The 21,941-nt window shown below is 35.1% G+C and overlaps 3 protein-coding genes across 9 annotated transcripts; all 3 read left to right on the top strand.

The window, feature by feature from the left end:
* The first annotated feature begins 544 nt into the window (after positions 1-544).
* LOC140816763 (photosystem II stability/assembly factor HCF136, chloroplastic) lies at positions 545-9,517 on the top strand. Of its 3 annotated transcripts, none has more exons than XM_073176190.1 (9): positions 545-929; positions 1,087-1,322; positions 2,686-2,816; positions 7,642-7,774; positions 8,138-8,260; positions 8,444-8,518; positions 8,686-8,801; positions 9,076-9,159; positions 9,335-9,517. In XM_073176190.1, exons 1-8 carry the CDS (start codon positions 617-619, stop codon positions 9,140-9,142), a joined length of 1,194 nt encoding a protein of 397 aa, XP_073032291.1. In that variant the 5' UTR covers positions 545-616; the 3' UTR covers positions 9,143-9,159; positions 9,335-9,517. The 3 variants fall into 3 exon arrangements, with proteins under 3 accessions (XP_073032291.1, XP_073032292.1, XP_073032293.1); XM_073176191.1 differs by having other exon boundaries at positions 9,316-9,517; XM_073176192.1 differs by lacking the exon at positions 9,335-9,517 and having other exon boundaries at positions 8,911-9,130.
* A 1,324-nt stretch (positions 9,518-10,841) lies between these two features.
* Positions 10,842-15,708, top strand: LOC140816222 (uncharacterized). Of its 5 annotated transcripts, none has more exons than XM_073175330.1 (14): positions 10,842-11,007; positions 11,089-11,128; positions 11,256-11,425; positions 11,638-12,372; positions 12,605-12,658; positions 12,755-12,841; positions 12,991-13,068; positions 13,275-13,366; positions 13,444-13,561; positions 14,426-14,517; positions 14,631-14,724; positions 14,821-14,909; positions 15,047-15,393; positions 15,515-15,708. In XM_073175330.1, exons 1-14 carry the CDS (start codon positions 10,975-10,977, stop codon positions 15,544-15,546), a joined length of 2,061 nt encoding a protein of 686 aa, XP_073031431.1. In that variant the 5' UTR covers positions 10,842-10,974; the 3' UTR covers positions 15,547-15,708. The 5 variants fall into 5 exon arrangements, with proteins under 5 accessions (XP_073031431.1, XP_073031430.1, XP_073031428.1 ...); XM_073175329.1 differs by having other exon boundaries at positions 11,250-11,425; XM_073175327.1 differs by having other exon boundaries at positions 10,843-11,007; positions 11,632-12,372.
* A 3,283-nt stretch (positions 15,709-18,991) lies between these two features.
* LOC140816738 (probable metal-nicotianamine transporter YSL7) lies at positions 18,992-21,808 on the top strand. Its single transcript, XM_073176163.1, has 5 exons — positions 18,992-19,476; positions 19,606-19,760; positions 19,853-20,085; positions 20,280-20,469; positions 20,571-21,808. The coding sequence occupies exons 1-5, from the start codon at positions 19,110-19,112 to the stop codon at positions 21,666-21,668; spliced, it is 2,043 nt and encodes a 680-aa protein (XP_073032264.1). The 5' UTR covers positions 18,992-19,109; the 3' UTR covers positions 21,669-21,808.
* Positions 21,809-21,941: the final 133 nt, after the last annotated feature.

Genomic DNA, 21,941 nt, shown 5'->3' with positions numbered 1-21,941 from the left:
AGTTTGTACAATAAATTTAAAAACGATATATTGTTAAACGATCTCAAATATTATTTTTTTAAAAAGAATAAAAAATAATTTTTTAATGAATCGAGTCAGGTTGACTAATCTCACAAAATCGATCAATGAGACCGACTTACCACAATTTTTATGTAAATTAAATTAGTGATATTTCAATTTACTCCTTAAAAGCAATCTTCTTCTTTTCTTGTTTATTTAAGCGAAAGAACAATTTTATCTTAACTTCTTGAAAAATAATATCCAATGTATATATCTCTTCTTTTTAGACTACAAAAATAATAATAAAAAAAAAATCTAGCACCTCTCTTACGAAATAATATTCAATCTCGTGAAAAATTGTATTTTTGAGATAAAAAATAATATTTTTTAATAAATAATTAATAACTTAATAATGCTTTTTCTTGAAATTGTTTATTATAATTGGATGTTCCAATCCATGAGTCACCCAAAACTTCGAAATGAAGAAATTTATATTAAGTATTCCAATTTTAATTTTTTTAATTATTTTAAAGGACGCGGATAACGGAACACAGTATAGTAGACAATCTCCATTCACCACCGCACACACAAAGCCGAAGAAGAAGAATTAACAACAATGGCGACGCTCTCGAATTATCCCTCCATCAGCATATTATGTCATTCCCGTCGGGCTCGCCGTCGCTGTCTTCCTGCTGTCTCGGCCACGTACAATGACTCCCCACCTCCTCAGCAGAGTAGTAGCTCCATCACCCGCCGCCAGTTGATAGCACTCAACACAGCTGCCGCCGCCGCAGTCACGCTTTACCCACTTGGTAACAAGGCGTTGTCGGCGGAAGACGTGCTCTCCGCCTGGGAAAGGGTTTACCTCCCCATTGATCCTGGTGTTGTCCTCCTCGACATTGCTTTTGTCCCCGACGACCCTTCTCACGGTTCCTCTTTTTTTTTTTTTTTCTCTCTCTCTCTCTCTCTACTACGTGATGTGTTAACGCTCTCTCTCTCTCTCTACTACGTGATGTGTTAACGATTTGGTTGAGTTTGAAGTTTACATTTTGATTTTTGTTTTGATCGGATTGGTTGATTTGACAGGTTTTCTATTGGGGACTAGGCAAACTATATTAGAGACAAAAGATGGAGGAAGTACTTGGGTTTCACGTTCCGTTCCCTCTGCTGAAGATGAAGATTTCAACTATAGATTTAACTCCATCAGTTTCAAAGGCAAGGAAGGTTGGATCGTTGGCAAGCCAGCTATTCTGCTGTATACTGATGATGCTGGAGAGACATGGAAACGCATACCCTTAAGTTCTCAACTTCCTGGCGATATGGTAACTCCACAAATCTTCTTAGTTTTCCTTTGTTACTTATTCTCAAGTGATTTCTTTAACTGTACTTGGCCACTCCTTATTACAGTATTGGTTCTGAGCTTTTTATTCTGAGAACATCGTTATGGAACGTGCTTCATAACATCGACTTTTTTTTTTTTTTCCTATTTCAAGTTTTTAATGGCCCTCATTTTGTACAGCTCTACAGTGTTAAATATGCCAAACATATGTTTTCGTCATTTTTATACCGAACAGATCTTTGTTCTTCTTTCAATGCCTGTGCTGTAACTTCTGACACAGACGCAAGAAATGGAAATTTGAAAGAAGAAAATGCACGCACGCACACACTCAGAATGAGAGAGAGATGACATTTGCCTTTCCTTAATTCATTTTCATCGTGGAGGTGGTACAACAAGAGACAAGGTTGAGAGACCTAGATTCTTTGACTCCAAGACTAAGAAAATGTGCTGGGATGAAGCGAAGTTGGTCCCTGGTCAAGATCCCGATAGATGGCTAATGGATGCAGTTGGAAATATTGTTTGTAAAGGTCTTTATACCTTCTTCAAACCAGGGTAAATAGGTTGAAATCCAACAAAAATGGCTTTGATCAAATATTACTGAAGGTTATTCTTGTAACATTAAGTTCAGTAATGAAGAACTTGACAATATTGAGATGGCCGTTTATGGGAATGTCATCAATCCAGGGAACAAATGTCGTGTTGGGAGTATTGATGCAAAGATGGGTAAATACAACTCCAGAGATCACATGCAACTCGCACAAATATGACTGAACCTCGTATTCTAGATGGCTTCGATGGTGAAATGAATTGTAGCCGTTCTGGGAAGAAAATATGTGTGCAAATTGATGTTGTTTAAGATGTTCTTAGTTGGGTTTTATTCTCAATTAAATTTTCCTTGTAGTCTAAGAAAAAAGAATCCCTTAGAGGCCTCTTGCCTGCTTAATCTATCACCACTTATATACTATACATTTTGTTGATGTTTTTTAAAATGTTGGGGAGTCCCATCTGGCCTCTTCCTTTTATATTCACTCCTTAGTTGGTATTCTATCAATTGTATAAAGAATCAAAAACAGAAATTGATTTACTTATCCTTCATTTATAATTTTCAGAAATATATTATTTTGTCTAAGTAAATCTGTTTGTTTAACTTGAATTATCTGTAGTGGAGTTATATTAATAAATTTCCCTTCATTAGTGAATTCGATGAACATGGCATAGTTGGGCTCCGTGATTAATTTTTTTATTTTGTTTTATGTAAAATTTGATATTATAAAAATTAAATGCATTTTAGAATTATATTCCACACCATGATAGTTATCCAGTAATAATTGTTTTGGTAATTGCAGGTATATATAGAAGCCACTGGAGATAAGAGTTCAGAAATGGTAACAGATCAAGGTGCGATATATGTTACATCAAATAGAGGATACAACTGGAAGGCTGCTGTCCAGGAGTCGGTTTCGGCTACTCTGAATAGGTGAATATCTTCCGAGCCCTTATGTCCAGTTGGTATCTCTTATACAAATTTTTTTAGAAATGAATCTTGTTTATTTGCATCATGGGAAAACGGTAAAGCAGAGTAAAATTTGTTAAAAACTGCTATTGAGACTTCCTCTAATACAAACTTATATGTTGCAAAGACATGGAGTGTACCAAACTGATTAGACATTGAAGGATCGTGCTGGTGCCTTTGAAGGCAACACAATATTCTCCAATGAGCTGCAATAGCTCGTTCCTAATAATGTTAACACCGATAAATTAAATCGAGTTTGGTTAAAACCAAGCGGAAGAAACTCGAAGTAACTTCATACACCTTAAAGTTCATAGGACGAAAAGATATTTTTTGAGGACCTTATACTCATTATGCCTAGCATTGAATGTACTGGTATTCATTCACCTTATCAATATCTCAAATCAATGATGGGGTCTCTTTGGTACCTAAATGGGGCACCAAAATCGGACTGAACCGTTTGTCAGGCTATTGTTCCCTTAAAGTTCTGGAGTAAGACATCGATTTCTCAATAAGATCAATTTCTTTTATTGTATGATGGACTCCCCTGGAAAACATTGGCGCACGTGTAAACGAGTTGCTCTACCAACCGAGCCATAGCCCTTAGTGCTTGTGATACATGATAAAAAATTAGAAAACATTTTAACTTATGTAAATTGAATAATTGAAAAGCAGGGGATCCGTTGTCGCATATATCAGTTCAGTTACGGCAAGAATTGAACAGACAGATGCTTTAACTGATCAAGTCAGTTTGAAAACAACAGTTAATCAGTTAAATACACAAGATATGTTTATGGATGTTCGGAGACTTCAACTGCTTCTACAGTCACCCCTTCTACCACCTCAGGGTAGGATCCACTAGAAGACTTTGATTTATACAACTACTTGTACAAACCCACTCAGCTTAGTACTTACACTGCTGCCTCAACTGAACTCCTAGCATAGACTAAAGACAGCACCTTCCAGCCAACACTTCTTTAACGTCTGTTTGTCAAAGACTACACACACAAGTTTAACGTCTTTGTGCAAGACTGTATTTGGGTGGAGGCGGTGAGAGTGTGTATGTGTGTGGGAACTGAACAAAGAAAATACCGGAAAGGTATTCCCACACACTGAGGGAAATTTGCTTTTTATCTAAGCTGATAAAACGTTGAGGTGACCCTCTGGGCTGATTGCTTCTTATAAGCTACATATGCAATATGCGAGCCCTTTTCCTTTGTATCTTCACTCGCTCTCTGTATTTTGGTCTTCACTGATCTTCTATTTGTAGGCGGGAAACCGATCGTACAGTAAGACTCAAATCATTGTATCTGTTGCATCTTGAATTCGTGTCTTGGACTCCGTGTCTCGACTTTTCGAATGCCCTTCTGAAGCGTTTGTCTTTATTGCTCTGATGCAACGTTCATTATTGTCTTTTGACTGGACAATTGCTTTGTACCTTTGTGTATAGCTGGAATCCACTGAATGAGTTTGTCTTCATCTACAACTGAAAGATTCTTAACTGGCGTTCCGAACTAGTCAGCTGAACTGATCTTCAGTTGGGCTGGTGAAATCAGTTGAGTCGTCAGTTGAACTGATTTCACTTTCATTCAGTTGAACTGATCAGAGTTGGCTTTCTTCGTCAGTTGAACACTCCTTCGGCTGGCCGGGCTTCTGAGGTTCTCCTGCTGAGCTATCTATCAACTGAACAGTCTGCTGAACTACTCATTTGACGTATCAGTTCGTCTGATTCAGTTTGTGCGATCAGTTAGGTCTTCAGTTTGTGATGTAAACAACTCGTAACTGATCATAGTTTCTGCACACTAAGGTAAAACATTAGTAATACAAAATAACAAGTTTTGTTAACATCAAAATTAAGATTGGGAACTCGAAAATTTCCAACAATCTCTCCCTTTTTGATGATCACAAAACTTGATCAGTTAAGAACAATATATTCAGTTCAAGGGCTAGTCCACTTAAGCATCGTTAAAAGCTCTCCCTTAAGAACTGAATTAAAGATGGTTTTGAAAAACGATTTAAGGACCGGGGGTAAAAGAAAAACTACTCCTCAAAAACTGAATTAAAAAAACTCAAAAAAATAAAAAATTTAAGAGAACATCTTCAGTTGAAGAAAAGAAGGATCCTCCTTAACAACTGAATTTTTAAAAACTGATTAAAAAACAATTTTTCAGTTTGAGAGTACAAGAAAAACTCCCCCTCAAAAAATGAATAAAAGCTCGTATTTGAGAAGTAATTATCTAAGCATTCATTCAGAAGTTATAGTCATCCAAGCAACGTAGACAAAAAATCTGGAAATATTCATTCAGTCACAACGAAACACAGCTGGATAAACACGATGCTTATTTAATCAAATAAATTTCCTTTTATTTTTACATTTGAGTGCATACATTAGTTGAAAGAAAAATTGCTACTACAATAGCATATTTTAAATAACAACAGATATCAGTTGGTTTATGTGTGACAGAACTAGATATACTAACAACTGGTTGTCTTGACTGCTTGAAATGGTGCACCGGTCGTGAGTTCAATTTGCTAGAGAAACGAGCTAATCTGCCTTGAACTTGATCTCTTTGCTAGCTAACTGGTCGAGCAGACTCAAACTAGGCTCAAGCGGGATAGAGCTGGTGATTTACTCAACCAACATCCCAACATGGATGAGTTTCGTCTGAAGAACAGCTGACCTGGAAGGTTTGCAACTGAAATCTTGTTCATCGAACAATTTAGCCGTGTATCTTGACAGATGACGCTCAGGACCCTGCAAGCTGATTAAAACCCCAAAGCTATGAGTCGAAAGAAGTGACGACAATGTTGGTTGCAGAACCAATCCTCTCAACCCTTCGCAATGAGTGATAGATAATCATTTTCAAATAGTTTTGAAAATAGTATGAAATACTTTTAAATATCTTTTAACACTATTTTAAAGTAATATATTTTAAAACACAGTTTTTTTCAAATGTTCTTCTTAGAACAACTAGCTCTGATATCAATTGAAGGATCACGTGCTGGTGCCTTTGAAGGCATTTCAAACACAATATTCTTCAATGAGCTGCAATAGCTCGTGTTCTAAGAATGTTAACACCGATAAATTAAATCGAGTTTGGTTAAAAACCAAGTGGAAGAAACTCGAAGTAATCCTTCGTGAAGAAGACTGTTAAATTAGAAAACATTTTAACTTATGTAAACTGAATAACTGAAAAACAGCGGATTCGTTGTCGCATATATCAGTTCAGTTACGGCAAGAACTGAACAGACAGATGCTCTAACTGATCAAGTCAGTTTGAAATCAGCAGTTGATCAGTTAAATATACAAGATATGTTTATGGATGTTCGAAGACTTCAACTGCTCCTACGCCATGCTCTTCTACCACATTGGGTAGGATCTACTAGAAGACTTTGATTTATACACTACTTGTACAAACCCACTCAGCTTAGGATTTACACTACTGTCTCAACTGAACTCCTAGCCTAGACTAAAGGCAGCACCTTCCAGCCAACACTTTTTTAGCGTCTGTATGTCAAAGACTACATACACAAGTTTAACGTCTTTATGCAAGACTGTATTTGGGTGGAGGCGGTGTGTGTGTGTGTGTGTGGGAACTGAACAAAGAAAACACCGGAAAGGTGTTCCCACACACTGAGGGAAATTTGTTTCTTATCTAAGCTGATAACACGTTGAGGTGACCCTCTGGGCTGATTGCTTCTTGTAAGCTATATATGCAATATGCAAGCCCTTTTCCTTTGTATCTTCACTCGCTCTCTGTATTTTGGTCTTCACTGATCTTCTATTTATAGGCGAGAAACTGATCGTACAGTGAGACTCAATCATTGTATCTGTTGCATCTTGAATTCGTGTCTTGGACTCCGTGTCTCGACTTTTCGACTGCTCTTCTGAAGCGTTTGTCTTTAATGCTCTGATGCAACGTTCATTATTGTCTTTTGACTGGACAATTGCTTTGTACCTTTGTGTATAGCTGGAATCCACTGAATGAGTTTGTCTTCATCTACAACTGAAAGATTATTAACTGATGTTCCGAACTAGTCAGCTGAACTGATCTTCAGTTGGGCTGGTGAAATCAGTTGACTCGTCAGTTGAACTGATTTCACTCTCATTCAGTTGAACTGATCAGTTGGCTTTCTTCATTAGTTGAACACTCCTTCGACTGGCCGGGCTTCTGAGGTTCTCCTGCTGAGCTACCTATCAACTGGACAGTCTGCTGAACTACTCATTTGACGTATCAGTTCGCCTGATTCAGTTTGTGCGATCAGTTAGGTCTTCAGTTTGTGATCTAAACAACTCGTAACTGATCTAAGCTTCTGCACACTAAGGTAAAACATTAGTAATACAAAATAACAAGTTTTGTTAACATCAAAATTAAGATTACGAACCTGAAAAGTTCCAGCAGACATAATCTACTTTTATTGAGGCTATGCTCTCTCATTCTTACATCATCAATAGACATTGACATTTCGCTTTCTATTCACCCTTTTTAAACCATTCACATGTCCTTCTACTAGAAGTCATTTTTTAAATACTTTTTCTGTTTTATTGGCAATCTTTTCGTGTCTATTCTCAGAGTAAAAAAAAAGCAGGAGAAGTCCTTTTATTGGATAATGAAGTGAGAAGTTTTTATGATCAATGTTTGCTTTACCACTGCAAAACGTAAAATTTATTTCTTTGTAACCAAATGCTGATTCATAACAGTTCTTACTCGTATCAATAATTCAAGTTTCTCTGCCTGTTCTTTAAGTTCTGAACTTATCAATTACTTCTACATTCTTAATGCTATTTCAGAACAGTATCCAGTGGTATCAGTGGTGCAAGCTACTATACAGGCACTTTCAGCTCCGTGAATCGCTCACCTGAAGGAAAATATGTTGCTGTTTCAAGTCGTGGTAACTTCTATTTGACATGGGAACCTGGTCAGGTGAAATTTCTGTCTTTGTACATTCGGTCAGTAGATTCATATTGGATGGATCTGCGATTTGTAGAACCAGTTCAGGTTTACATTTTAAAGTCCGTAAAATATTTGTATCTGAGCATGTCTCTTGGAAGACGGTGTCATAGATCTTTATTCGTGAGACGGGTCAACTTTGCTTATGTTTACAATAAAAGGTAATGTTTCGGTCTCACAAAACTGACCCGTGACACCGTCTAACAAGAGTTTTTGTGTTTCTATTTTCTTGGTCCCTGAGTTAAGTAAATTTATGAAACCAATTTACTAGTAAGTTTCAATGTGAAATATACTTGAGAAGATTGGAAAAATCTTAAGGTCAATGCATGATCATAGGCGTTCTGGCAACCGCACAACAGGGCTGTGGCTAGAAGAATCCAGAACATGGGCTGGAGAGCTGATGGTGGCCTTTGGCTTCTTGTACGTGGTGGTGGACTATACCTCAGTAAGGGCACAGGGGTGGGTGAATTCCTCTTCTGGAAGCATCATACATAATCCATGTATTTACTATTTACACTATGTCGGCTATAAATTCATCCCTCGTTTACTTTGAGTTTTTGGCTTACTGTTGCCGTGAGTTAGCATTCAGTTTCAATTTAATTTCATCTCTATTTTTAAACTTGGCATCTTCCACATTTTCAGATAACGGAGGATTTTGAGGAAGTTCAAGTACAAAGCCGTGGATTTGGGATTCTCGATGTTGGATACCGCTCAAAGGTACAACATGGTCTGTTTTTTAACTGTTCGGATAGAAAAAAACCACTGATCAGTAATTTAGATTATTATTAATACAGTAATCTATATACGTATTTGTTAAACAAGAAATGATGAGAATAACTACACGTACCTGATACTGATCATCGTTTGGCTGATGTAATTCATAGGATGAAGCGTGGGCTGCTGGTGGAAGTGGAATTCTTTTAAAAACTACGAACAGTGGGAAGACATGGATCCGTGACAAAGCAGCCGACAACATTGCTGCCAATCTATATTCTGTAAAGTGAGCTCATTCATCCTCACTATATAAGCATGCTTATGAACTGCTAATAGAATTTGGAGTACTTTCATTTCCTTATACTATTATATTATTTTAAGTACCTGTTACCCAGGGCAGGAGCTACTGGGATTGAGGAAAATATATTTTTCAAGAAGTTCTGGTTTTGATCGCTGGATTTTGCTGGAGGGAGAGAGACTATGCTGCAATTCCAAAGCACTTATCGTTATCTTAAATAGAATCAACCTACCAGGCATTAATCTTTTGAACGATAATGCAGGTTTATCAGTGACAAACAAGGCTTTGTGCTCGGGAATGATGGAGTTTTGCTAAAATATCTAGGATGAGTAATGACCTCAACAAGGTAAAGCAAATGTACATTCCTCATTTCAATTCCACTGTTTTAGGCAACAAGTTTAAGCATCCCTATTCCCTGCAGAAGCTATAAAACGACATGCAAAATTTTGCATGAGTTGGTTTAATATTTTTTTGTCTACCTTTTCTCTGACACCTTCACCAGTTGTGCTAATTGTGTGCAGATTTTGAAAGGCTGATTCCAGTTTTGTAATGTAACGCCGAATGTGCGAAATATGCTCGTTTATTGTGTGCCATTCAGGAATGCTTTCACTCAAGAACAGAGGCCTCAAACACTTTGTTTTACATGTCCTGTAACATTTCATGCATTACAGTCTCTGAAATCAAATTAAATTGGAGACAATAAACTCTTTTTAAATTGACAAAGCAAAGCTTGATTTTTCGAAATAATTAAGAAAGTGTTCGGCTAGACTTATTTAAAATAGCTTATAAATTCTTACATTTTATAAGTGGAAGTTTATAAGTCGTGAGATCTTTTAAAAGTAAAATATTAAAGTGTTTGGATTAATTTTTTTAAACAACTTAAAATGTTAATAAGTTAAGTATTATATGATCTTTTTTATTGTCAAAATTAAAAAAAAATTAATATTATGAGCTAATGTAAGAAGTTTATATATATATATATATATATTAAACTACAATTTAATATTTAAAAATATAAATCTATTTTATATTTATATCTAGAAATATTGAATTTTTGGAACGTGTGCAAATAAAATATAGATTAAAAAATTTAGTTAATAATTTATTCAATAAAATAGTAATAAATTTTTTATATAAGTTTTAATAAAAAGATAGAACAAAATCGTATTTTAAATTTTATAAAAAAACAAAAGTGATAGAGTGATTATTTAAGTCGTGAAGATAAAATGAAGATTTAAGAAAATATATAAAAATATTTTGGAGAAGTAAAATACAAAAATAAGAAAACAGTTTTATAATTTTAATATTTAAAAATATAAATCTAATTTATATTTATATCTAGAAAAATGATTTTTTGGAGAAAATATTTAATATTATTTTTAATGTGTGTAAATAAAATATAAATTTAAAAATTATAGTTAATTATTTATTCAATAAAATTTAATTTTTTGTTTTTATATTTTAATAAAAAGATAGAACAAAATCGTATTTTAAATTTGATTTAAAAAATAAAGTGATAAAGTGATGATTTAAGAATTGAAAATAAAATGAAGATTTAATAAAACATATAAAGATATTTTGGAGAAGTAAAATACAAAGAATAAGATCTTTGCGAAAAAAATGTCGAATATTTCATTTTTTTTCAAAACAAACAACTTATTTTTTCGACGGCTTATAAGCCGTTTGCAATTTTTCACCAACGAATTATGATTGTTTATAAACTCTGAAACAACTAATAAACAATTTTTTTTAGAGTTTATAAGTTTTGTCGAGCACCTTCAAAAAAGTATACATAAAAGGTTGACAAATTTTATGTTAAAAGAATTATTTTGCAATACTCTTCCAAATGAGAATGATAACAAGCTTCAAGATACGCAAATCTTTTCTATAAATATATATAGAAAAAAATTAATAAAGGTTCCATATAAAAAAAGAATAAATATAATAATAAATAATTTATATAATTTTTTATTAAAAAAATAAAAATAAAAGCAAAACCCTAGCTGAGGGCTTGCGCCGCTTCTCTAATTATTAATCGCTATATAAAGGCAACAATATTGGCCACAAACTCGAATATCTCCTACTCCTTCCTTTTTTTCGTTAAACCCTTGCTGCTAGGGTTTCTCCACCTCTCCGGCCACCATCAGAAACTCGTCTTCCGATGGCCAAATCTAACAAGAAGTCAGCCACTAAGGTGAAATATCCTCTGTCTGACTGTTGTTTTTGCTGTATTTTTTGGTCCATTGAAAGATTGGATTAATCGGTTGTTTTGTAGGTCGATGCTGCCGTTGTTCCCGCCAATCCCTTGAAAAAAGGTTCGTTTAATCGTTGTTGGTTCTTGATTTCTTTTCTTTTTTTTTTATCGGTGAGTTGAGATGTGTCTTGTGGGAGTTAAATTTGATTGCTAATTTTTGTTTCGTTATTTTGTTTGTGTAACAACAGGAAAGAGAGAAGCTGAGGAGGTTGTAGATAAAAAGGACGCTAAGAAGCAGAAGAAGGATCTGGTGGAGGAAAAGAAGATTGAAATCAAGACTAAGAAGAAGATTGTCAAAAAGAAGGACGAGACATCATCTGATGAAGAAACTTCTTCCGAGTCTGAGAAAAAACTGAAGGTTTAATTGCTAGATTTTTGGGGTTACGATTTATACGGTTCTGTGCTTTTCTTTTTGTTTGTATTCTTTGTGTGTACAAAGATGCCAATCCACTTGTTTCACTCTAAAGATGCGCGCATGTTCTGTTTCAGTTGCTAGTTATGTTTATGTTTTTGCCAGAACAAGGATAAGTAAATCTTTCCGCTTGTGTTTGGAACTGTTACTAGGTTAAGGTGTCTGCGAAGACTGTTGCCTTAAAAGCAGACGCAGGATCTGAAGATAGTAGTGGTTTGGAGGAAGATGTCGGTGTACCTAAGAAGACACCTTTAGCAAAAAATGGTAATTTGGCTGCTGCGAAGAAAGAAGACGATTCAAGTGAAGAATCTGATTCTGATGACGAAACTAGTTCAGACGAGGATGTTGCTAAGAAAGCCCCTGCAGCTCTAGTAAAAAATGTCCCTGTATCAGCTGACAAGAAGAAAGACGAATCAAGTAGTGAATTATCTGATTCTGAAGATGAAACCAGTTCTGATGATGATGTTGCTGCAGCCAAGAAAGCTCCCGTACCTCAGGCTAAAAATGTCACTGTTGCAGCTACCAAGAAGGAAGATGAATCTAGTGACGATTCTGTTTCCGAAGATGAAACTCGTTCTGACGAGGATGTTGCTGCTGCGAAGAATGCTCCCGCCAAAACTGCCCCTGCGGCTGCTGCAAAGAAGGACGAGTCTGATTCTGAAGACGAAACAAGTTCTGATGACGAAGCTCCAGCTGCTAAGAAAACTCCTGCTGCTCTCGCTAAGAAAAGCCATGTAGCTGCTGTCAAGGGAAAAGATGAATCAAGCAGTGACAGTGAAAGTTCTGATGAAGATGTTATTGCAACTAAAACTGTGACGCCTGTTGCGAAGAAGAAGGTCGAGTCCAGTGAAGATTCAGACTCAGATGATGAAAGCAGCAGCTCTGATGATGAGGTAAGTGTGTAGTTTTCACTTCTACGCTTTTTCAGTTAGAAGAAAATTGTTATTTGTTTACTGAATATTTTTACTATCTGGTAACTGAATTTTTTTAAATCCTTTTCTTTTGTCTTTTTTTTGAGGTGGAAAACGAAAACAGACTTTCAAAAATCTCCAATTTTTTTAGGTAGTGATAATTTTAGATTATTAATATGAATTATTATTTTATACATTATATTACCCTCCTCAGCAGGCTCCTAAAAAAGCTGTTTCTTTGAAAAGAACCACTACGGAAGCAAGCAAGGTAAATTTAATTTCCTTATGTCTCTATAGTGTGCGACTTCTTTAGAGCTTCTTTTAGGAAACTAGTGATGATACTCACGTTAACACTCTTTTACAGGCCAAGAAAAACGCTAGCTCTGAAGATGACAGTTCGGATGAGGAAAGTGATGATGGAGAGCCTCAAAAGAAAAAGATCAAAGTTCCAGTATGTTAAAAGTGATTGTGTGATATAAAATTTGTTCTGTTGCACTGTAATTGATTTCCTTGTTCCTTTATATTATTCAGCCCTCTAATGCATGAGTTTTTTCTTAAATGTTTCCTTCTCTTTTACAAATACTTTTTTTGCCATTGCAGGATACTGATGTAGAAATGGCTGGTGCTGTATCTGCAAAGGCAAATGCAGGGAAAGGAGGTTCGAAAATTGAAAAAACTGTAAGCTCTATCGTTCTTGACTGCTTTTCAAGTCTTTGCATGATCAGTCAGATACGCGGGAATAGTTCAAGGAAATGCAATCCCAATTTTTTGAATTGACTTTTTTTTTTGGGGGGGACCACAAACAATGAAATTTTCTTCTTACTAGAAAGTGATTTGGCATCATGCATGTGTTTTAATAACGTTCCATATGCACTTTTTTGCAGCCCAAGACACCTATCACTCCGAAAGAGCAAACAAGAGGATCTAAAACCCTGTTTGTTGGGAATCTTTCTTACTCTGTTGAGCAAGCTGATGTGTGAGTATAGATGCTGTAAATTGTTTTCTTGGGGACCGATCTTTTTTTAACACTGACTTGTCATTGTAATGATTCAGTGAGAATTTTTTCAAAGATGCTGGGGAAATTGTTGAGGTCCGCTTTTCCATGTTCCCGGATAATTCTTTCAGGGGCTTTGGTCATGTTGAGTTTGCTACAGCAGCAGAAGCAGAAAAGGTTATTATTGATGGATTCATTTATTTCGACTCTAACACTTAAATACGACTTCCTATAGGGCTGTGAATGAACTGAATCGAGTCGAGTAATAGTTTTTTTTCATATTCAAGCTCGAAACGTGGCTCAAACTTTGAATAATAGACTAGTTTGGCCTCATTCAGCTCAATTTAGAGTTCAAATTTGAGCCCGATTTGTTAGTTCCTTTGTCGAACTTGAGCAAGCAAATGCATGGACTTTTACTTAAATTCATAAACTCCTTTAGTTAGGTTTATATTATAGAAAATGAATCAATCTATTAAAGCTCATTAGCGGCTTATGAGTTATTCAACTAAAACATGAAGTCTAAAATTTGGCATGATTATACAGTTGAGCTTGGCTCGAGTTTGATTGTTTCAGTTTCCAATTAAATGATATGCCAACCTGCTAAAAAACTAGCGAGTTAGGTTGATTTTAGGCGCTCCTATGCTGTTCCATCAAAATGGTTGCTTGCTTACATGTTGCAATTAAAAGGAGATACTTTTTTATTCTTGTATTATATTTTATTGTTGCAGTTGATATAAGCTATTTTGTGTTTTATACTTATGACAAAAGTTCAAAGAGTAATTACAATACTGTTTAGTTATTAGTTTTGTTGATAAATAAAACATGGCTAAGTTGCAAAGGTCCCGATGCTTGGTCGGCTAGAGTTTTGGTCCTACTTTGAGAATATACTATTCTAATGTGGGTGCTTTAGTTGTAGCTTTTACTGGAAGTTTGTATTGTTAATAGAATATTTTGTGTAAAAATTTATCAGGCCCTCCGCGAAATGAATGGTAAGGAGTTGCTTGTATTGTTAATCGAATATTTTGTGTAAAAATTTATCAGGCCCTCCGCGAAATGAATGGTAAGGAGTTGCTGGGTCGTTCTGTGAAACTTGACCTTGCAAAGGAAAGGGGGGCGTTCACTCCGCATAGTGGGTAGGTTGGATCATTATTTATAGCTTTCTTGGATAATTATTTATGGCCTTCATTCTAAGTTTTGCTTGATAGCGCTGGTACTTGCATATTAATTTTGTTTTAAATTGTTTTAGTGAAAAGGATGCGAATTCCTTCCAGAAGGGTGGTAGAGCTCAAGGCCAAACGATTTTTGTTCGCGGATTCAATAAAGACGAAGAAGAAGACCAGGCACGTGTTTTCACCGCCCACTTTAGTTACCCATTATATATTATCTCTGCTGCATCACATCACATAACACATCTCAATAACATAATTAAATTTCAGATTAGGAGCTCTTTGGAAGATCATTTTGGCTCTTGTGGGGAAATTTCTCGAGTGTCTATTCCTAAAGATCAGGACGGTGGTTTTAAAGGGTCGGTTTCTCTTTTACTTTTATTCCCTTGGTTTTCAGGGGGCCTAGTTAATTTCACGAACAGTTAAATTTTTATTATTTCAGTTAATGTTTTGTATGCTTTTGAAATGGCTTATTCAAATTACTGCATGCTCATAGGATGGCTTATATCGATTTTACTGAGAGTGATGGCTTCAACAAAGCTTTAGAATTGAACGGTTCTGAAATTGGAGAGTATAGTTTGACGGTGGAGGAGGCGAAGCCTAGAGGTGACGCCTCTGGTGGTGGGAGAAGTGGTGGGCGCGGTGATAGATTCGGCGGTGGCCGGTTCGGTAGCGGTGGTCGAAATGGCGGCGGTGGCCGGTTCGGCAGTGGTGGTCGAAATGGTGGTGGGGGCCGATTTGGAAGCAGCGGCCGAGCAGATCGCTTTGGCGATGGTAGTCGTGGTAGAAGTAACAGAGGACGCTCAAATTTCAACAAGCCGAGCATGGCTGCATCTGGAACTGGTGTGCAAATATTAAACTTAACACGGCGTATTTTTCTTGAGAATGTTATCAATTGTTGGTATTTATATAATATATAATATAATATAATGTTTCGACTTAAATGTTGTTATTTTGTTTGCAGGGAAGAAAACGACCTTCAATGATGACGAGTAGATGCTGTTTTGATTTTTGCATGGGGAGTTTGTTTTTTGTTTTTATTAAATGTTTGATGTTTATTTATATTAAATCTTGCCTCATACTGTTTTAAATTGCACTTGAATTGGAGACTAGTTTGGATTTTGATTGACAATTATGACATATAAACATATTTGTGTTCATGATTCCACTGATATGCCTGCTACCTTTTTGTTTGTTGGACTTCCCAGCCCAAAATCAAATAACACCGTAATGTTTTATGCCGTTAAAATCTGAGCATGGAATACACGATTGTGATTGGATTTAGGGATTCGATGAAGTGAGGTATTTTTTTCTTTTTACCAACATCTTGATTGATTCAAGACCAATCACAACGTGAATTGACAAAATAACATCATAGACTTCATAATTCGATCTATAAGAGCGAAGGAACGGCAGTGTTTGGTAAAACAAATGACTAGTTGACTAAATCAAGCACTTCATATTCCTTTTTTATGCATCATGTTTGGTGGGGTATTTCTTGAGGTGATTATAATTATTTGTCTTCCTTGGGTCTTCCACTTCATTTGTTCAATTGGAAATCACAATTTGTCTAATTTTTCAGTATTTCAGTGGGTAAGAATCAAGTAGTGCCATTTTCCACTATATGTCTGCTTCATTCATTTTGCCTCACAAATGATCCTTAATTCTATATTTATTTATTGTGGAACATAATTTTTAAATATGAAGTGAGGCCACATCTTCTTTAATATACTAGTATTTTAGCAAAGATGTGGAAAATAGTAAATAATTTATAATTTTGTATATTTTAATTCATATTTTTATTCTTTACACTCTAAATTAAATTGTAAAAAATTATTCCTAAAAATATATATTATAAAAAATAATATAAAATTATACATGTGTCCAGATGATCTTGATCCTCGTAATGACATTTGTCATTTTATTGAAAAGATAATCTTAGAGGTAAAAAATCAAAGTCTATTTGATATTTCAACTCATTCATGGATTTTTTATATATAATTGTTTATTTAACTCATTCAGGACAGGTAAAAGCATTTTTTCATAATCGACTTCGGGTCTTTCTGATAAGTTTTGGGTCAATGTTAGCCTAAATTGTCATATATCAATATCTAATATCTATAAATTGTAGTTTTATGAACTCGTTATTTTTCATATTGATAAAAGATACATTGAGATCAAAATAATTATTAATAAGCATATTACTATAATATCATAGTTTTCAGAAAACAAATAATTTATTGAAATCTCATTTCTTACATATGTAACATTATTTTGATTTATCAATCATTTTTACTGTGCCATATAAAATTACTTTTTGTTTGAAATTTTTATATTTTCAGGGTACAAAATCTTTGAATTTATTGGTCGATCACACTTCTAGCGTATTTTAGATTTACTTGCAAGTAAAATACAATATGGTCTTGTATGACATTAATTTATTTAAGATGTTTCAGATACCTAAACATCTTCTAGGGTTTTTACTACTATTTATGTCATTATCTCTTAAAGACAATAAGCTTCCTTAATTTTGAAATAAGAGTTCATTTGAAGTGTTTATTGGTTTATATTTAAAAACCAATTAGATTTATAGTGCTTCAGATGAGAAAATATAAATTATCTACTGAAACACTTGTAAAAGCTAAATAATATATCTTATCTATTAACAAATTATATTAAAGAATGTATAATTTGAACTTCGGGTTCATTTTAAATTTCATATAAAATGATCAAAAAAGAGAATACATTATTATTGATATATATATGTAGCTTTCCACATTCCTCCCCTCGATGTTGGAAAACATTACTTTACTAAAATAACAATTGATATTGTGTCATAAAAATCTTATTGTTATTGATTTAAGATACTTCAACATAAATTTCAATATATTTTCAATCTCGCATAGAGATTCACAATCAATAATTTTTAATATTAAACTTTGGCTCAAGCCAATATCAATAGTAATTAGTTGACATAATATCTACAATATTTGCCGCAGACAACATATCACATCACCAAAATATGATGCATTATTTTCAAAATCAATGGTTTAATAGTTGATTAGAGGCATTTGATAATCAATCAATCAATCAAACCATTTTACTGGTTGTATATTCTAGAAACTATTATTCTTAGTAAATATTTCGCAAACTTCAGGTTGCGAGTCGTGGACCAACATTTATAATTGCCTTTCATTCCATACAATACACGGATTCAGTCCCAATTTGAACAAATGACAATGATACAAAATTTTAGAATTCAATATATAAGAATTCTTAAAATCTTATAATCATCTGGTTATTTAATTCAAGAATCTTCTTAATTTTTTGTTCAAGAACTTCTAGTTCCTTGATCAATATCTTCATGTATTATCAATAATTTGTTATAGTAGATACAAATGAGATGATCAAATCAATCAGTTATGTCAAACTATAGAAGTATTTGTATCAATGAACTTTTTATTGGTATTAAAATTTCTAGTTTATCTATCAAAATAGTCAACTCTTTAACATCCTTAAACTTTTGTTTACGATATCGATAAACTTCAGGTTTGCAATGTTAGCAAAATTCAATATCAATAAACTCCTGGTTTATTGTGAAATTTATTTTATCATATTGACATTGATACAATACCAATTTTGGGAAACTATCTTTGTGTACTACTCAATTTTATTTTGATATTAGCTGAACCAGTTGTCTTGATATTTTATTTGTTTCTGATACGCAAAACAACATTTATTCATAACAATAAATTTGTTGTTTTTCTTTAGGAAAATGCATATTAATTGTTAGGATCAAACACATATAACTAGGCCAAAATCTATAGTTATTATCTAATGCATAATTTTATTTTTTTATACTTGTAGCAGCGCAGAGTGCACCCTCCTAGACGATGTGACTTGAATTTTTTTCCAAAAAAAAAGTTTGTCACACCATCTTCATTGGCGTGATACGATAGATTATTAAACTCTTCCCACGTGCGTTACTTATTTAATTTATTATTTCATTCACCGTGAACAGTGAAAAAGCCACAATAAGGGTTGCGGATTAGGTGAGCTGCCCCCACAAAAAATAAAAATAAATAAAGAAAAATGAAAAATCATTATAATTAATGAAAAATTTCATTTCATAAATAAATATTTATAAAAAATATCAATAAAATTTCCAATTATTATTTCACACCGCTACATTGTATACAAAATAAAATTAACGATTTTCAATTAAAAAAAAATATATATATATAACCATAAATCCATAATATATTTTTTTTAAAAAAATTCTTCCAGTCATGTCGGGTCAACTTAATCCGGCCTCGAGCTGGCCCACCATAGTATCATTAATTATGAATTTAAATTTTCATGCAGTCTCCTCAGTCCACTGGGAGTCCGTAGTTATCGGTTATACAGTTATTATACTTGGATTATGATTTCTACTATCTCTCCAATCTCTCTTTCGATCCTCTATAAATACGCCTTCTGAGTGATCTTCTGGTACTTTTGCCGACGTTTAGTCTTTTTGATCGAGAAAAAGAAACTGGGTTTTTCTGGTAATATATATAATGGTGGATGGAACGAAAGATATCGAAGGCGGCCACTGCGGCGAGGTTCACAGTGAAGAGGAGGCGGCGATGGAGAAGGCCTTTGTGGACACGGCTATTCCGTCTTGGCGGAAACAGATAACGTTTCGATCTATGGTGACGAGTCTGGTGTTGAGCCTTGTGTTCAATGTGATCGTGTGCAAGTTGAATCTGACGACAGGGGTTATACCTTCGCTGAACGTGGCGGCGGGGCTTCTTGGATTTGCGATGGTGAAGACTTGGACTGTTTTGGTCGAGAAATGCGGTCTTTTGAAGCAACCTTTTACTAGACAGGAGAATACTGTCATACAAACTTGTATCGTTGCATCTTCTGGCATAGCTTTTAGCAGTATGTTTTTCACTCAGTACTACAACAATGTCTTGTATCCACATACCAATATCCTTATAAATAAGCCAAGAAATTTACTAATGATGCCCGATGAATATATCCATTAACGTCGAATGATGATATCTGCAGGTGGGACAGCAAGTTATCTGCTTGCAATGACTCCTAAGATTGCTGGAGCTGGAAGCGCGGCGATTAATGTGAAGGAACTCTCTGTTGGATGGATGATTGGATACCTTTTTGTTGTTAGTTTTGTGGGTTTGTTCTCAATAGTACCACTCAGAAAGGTTTGATCTCGATTAGTTTCTTTTAGAAGACATAAATCCATTTATCATGGTTCAACTTTCTGTAATATTTACTTGGAGTTTCGAAATTTTAGGTGATGATTTTAAAGTACAAATTGTCATATCCCAGTGGAACTGCCACTGCATACCTTATCAACAGTTTCCACACTCCTAAAGGAGCCAAGCTAGCCAAGAAACAAGTGTGGTGTCTCTTCAAATCCTTCGTTGGTAGCTTTATGTTCGCATGTTTCAAGTGGTTCTTCGCTGCTAGTGACGGCTGCGGATTCGACAGCTTTCCTACATTTGGTCTCCACGCTTTGAAACAAAGGTTAGGTTCTACAAATTTTGCTTGCGACTCATGCATTGAGAACTCGTATATGCCTACAGAGGTATTTTAACACGAAGAAACGAAGTTCTAAGGAAACAGGATTCATTCAAACGCCGACTTTATATATACACGTCATTTGATGTTGAACTAGCTGGTATTAACTTGTGGGATTTTTTTACTTTGTTCTGTTCCAGGTTCAACTTTGATTTCTCAACTACTTATGTTGGGGTTGGTATGATCTGCCCTTACATGGTTAACGTATCATTACTCGTTGGCGCAATTCTTTCTTGGGGAGTACTGTGGCCATTAATCCAGACCAAGGAAGGCAGCTGGTATAAGGCTGGTCTTAAAGCGAGTGATATTCATGGAATTCAAGGATACAGGGTAAGTAATCTGTAACTATATCCTCAAATAAACATTGTCCTCTGTTATTTTCTCGTTCCTAATAAGAAAGCTTTGATCAACTATTGGATTTTATTGAACAGGTCTTTATTGCTATTTCAATGATGCTCGGAGACGGCCTATATCATGTAGTCTACATGGTGATAGTCACCCTAAAAAATTTCATGGCTCAACAATCAGAACAGAAACATGTAAGTGATTGCATTGAGGAAGACCAGCAGATGGGAGACTATGACGAAAAAAAGCGAAAAGAGTATTTCTTGAAAGATCAAATCCCAAATGTAGCTGCCATAACTGGATACGTCCTATTGGCAGCCTTATCAGTGGGATTAATACCTATGATATTTCATCAGCTAAAATGGTACCATGTACTTGTGGCATACTCCGTCGCACCCATTCTAGCCTTCTGCAACGCCTATGGTTGTGGCCTAACAGACTGGTCTTTGGCGTCAAACTACGGAAAACTAGCAATCCTGATTTTCAGCTCATGGGCCGGCGTAGAACATGGTGGGATCATTGCTGGGCTCGCCTCTTGCGGTGTGATGATGAGCATCGTGTCAACAGCTTCCGATCTGATGCAAGATTTCAAGACTGGATACTTAACTCTATCATCCCCTCGCTCTATGTTTTTTGGCCAAGTCTACGGCACATTCCTTGGCTGCGTCATGTCGCCTCTCGTGTTCTGGTTCTTCTTCAAAGCTTACAATGTCGGGGATCAAAGTGGCTCATATCCTGCTCCATTCGCCACGATGTACCGTGCCATCGCCACTTTAGGAGTCGAAGGTTTCTCCTCACTACCCAAGAACTGCTTATCGCTCATGATTGTGTTTTTTGTCTCTGCTGTGGTGATCAATATGCTTATCGAAATCTTGAAGAAATACGACATCAAGATGTGCAAGTTCATACCGAGCCCGATGTGCATGGCTATACCATTCTATCTCGGAGCGTATTTCGCCATAGACATGTGTGTTGGAAGCTTGATTCTGTTCTTATGGCAGAGGCAGAGTAAGAAAGGTGCAAAGGAATATGGACCTGCGGTAGCCTCAGGATTGATATGTGGAGACTCTTTGTGGGGAATACCTGCTGCCATATTGGCTCTATCTGGAGTTAATTCACCGATTTGCATGAAGTTTTTGTCTTCCTCGGTTAACACTAAGGTGGATGGTTTCCTTCAAGGGTGAATATTCAAAATTTATGAATATCTCGTCTAGTTTAGTGTTCTAGTTTCATTATTTGTTTATTCAAGTTTAAAATTCTTTTTGGTTTTTGGAACAATTTCAACTTTTGTCTTTTACTTTTTTGCTTATTAACAACATATAGATTCATAATTCAGCTAGTATATTATTATTACTACAAATATCAAAGTTTCGTTTGATGACATTGTAAAGTTTCATCAACGATACACCAAAAGAGTTTCTTTATTTTAAATTCACAATAAGCACACACCCCATTTC

Source organism: Primulina eburnea, chromosome 16, assembly GCF_022965805.1.
Source record: "Primulina eburnea isolate SZY01 chromosome 16, ASM2296580v1, whole genome shotgun sequence".
Lineage (NCBI taxonomy): Eukaryota > Viridiplantae > Streptophyta > Magnoliopsida > Lamiales > Gesneriaceae > Primulina > Primulina eburnea.
This window is presented reverse-complemented; position numbering and strand designations above follow the sequence as displayed.

Excerpts from the sequence above, each read along its gene's own strand:
- LOC140816763 (XM_073176190.1), top strand. The coding sequence starts at position 617 with ATGGCGACGCTCTCGAATTATCCCTCCATCAGCATATTATGTCATTCC. Across the intron at positions 1,323-2,685 it reads CTCAACTTCCTGGCGATATG|GTATATATAGAAGCCACTGG; the intron begins GTAACTCCACAA and ends TGGTAATTGCAG. Across the intron at positions 2,817-7,641 it reads GTTTCGGCTACTCTGAATAG|AACAGTATCCAGTGGTATCA; the intron begins GTGAATATCTTC and ends ATGCTATTTCAG.
- LOC140816222 (XM_073175325.1), top strand. The coding sequence starts at position 10,975 with ATGGCCAAATCTAACAAGAAGTCAGCCACTAAG. Across the intron at positions 11,129-11,249 it reads CGCCAATCCCTTGAAAAAAG|CAACAGGAAAGAGAGAAGCT; the intron begins GTTCGTTTAATC and ends TTGTTTGTGTAA. Across the intron at positions 13,562-14,425 it reads CAGCAGCAGAAGCAGAAAAG|GCCCTCCGCGAAATGAATGG; the intron begins GTTATTATTGAT and ends AAAATTTATCAG.
- LOC140816738 (XM_073176163.1), top strand. The coding sequence starts at position 19,110 with ATGGTGGATGGAACGAAAGATATCGAAGGCGGCCACTGCGGCGAGGTT. Across the intron at positions 19,761-19,852 it reads CAATAGTACCACTCAGAAAG|GTGATGATTTTAAAGTACAA; the intron begins GTTTGATCTCGA and ends TCGAAATTTTAG. Across the intron at positions 20,470-20,570 it reads ATGGAATTCAAGGATACAGG|GTCTTTATTGCTATTTCAAT; the intron begins GTAAGTAATCTG and ends TTTATTGAACAG.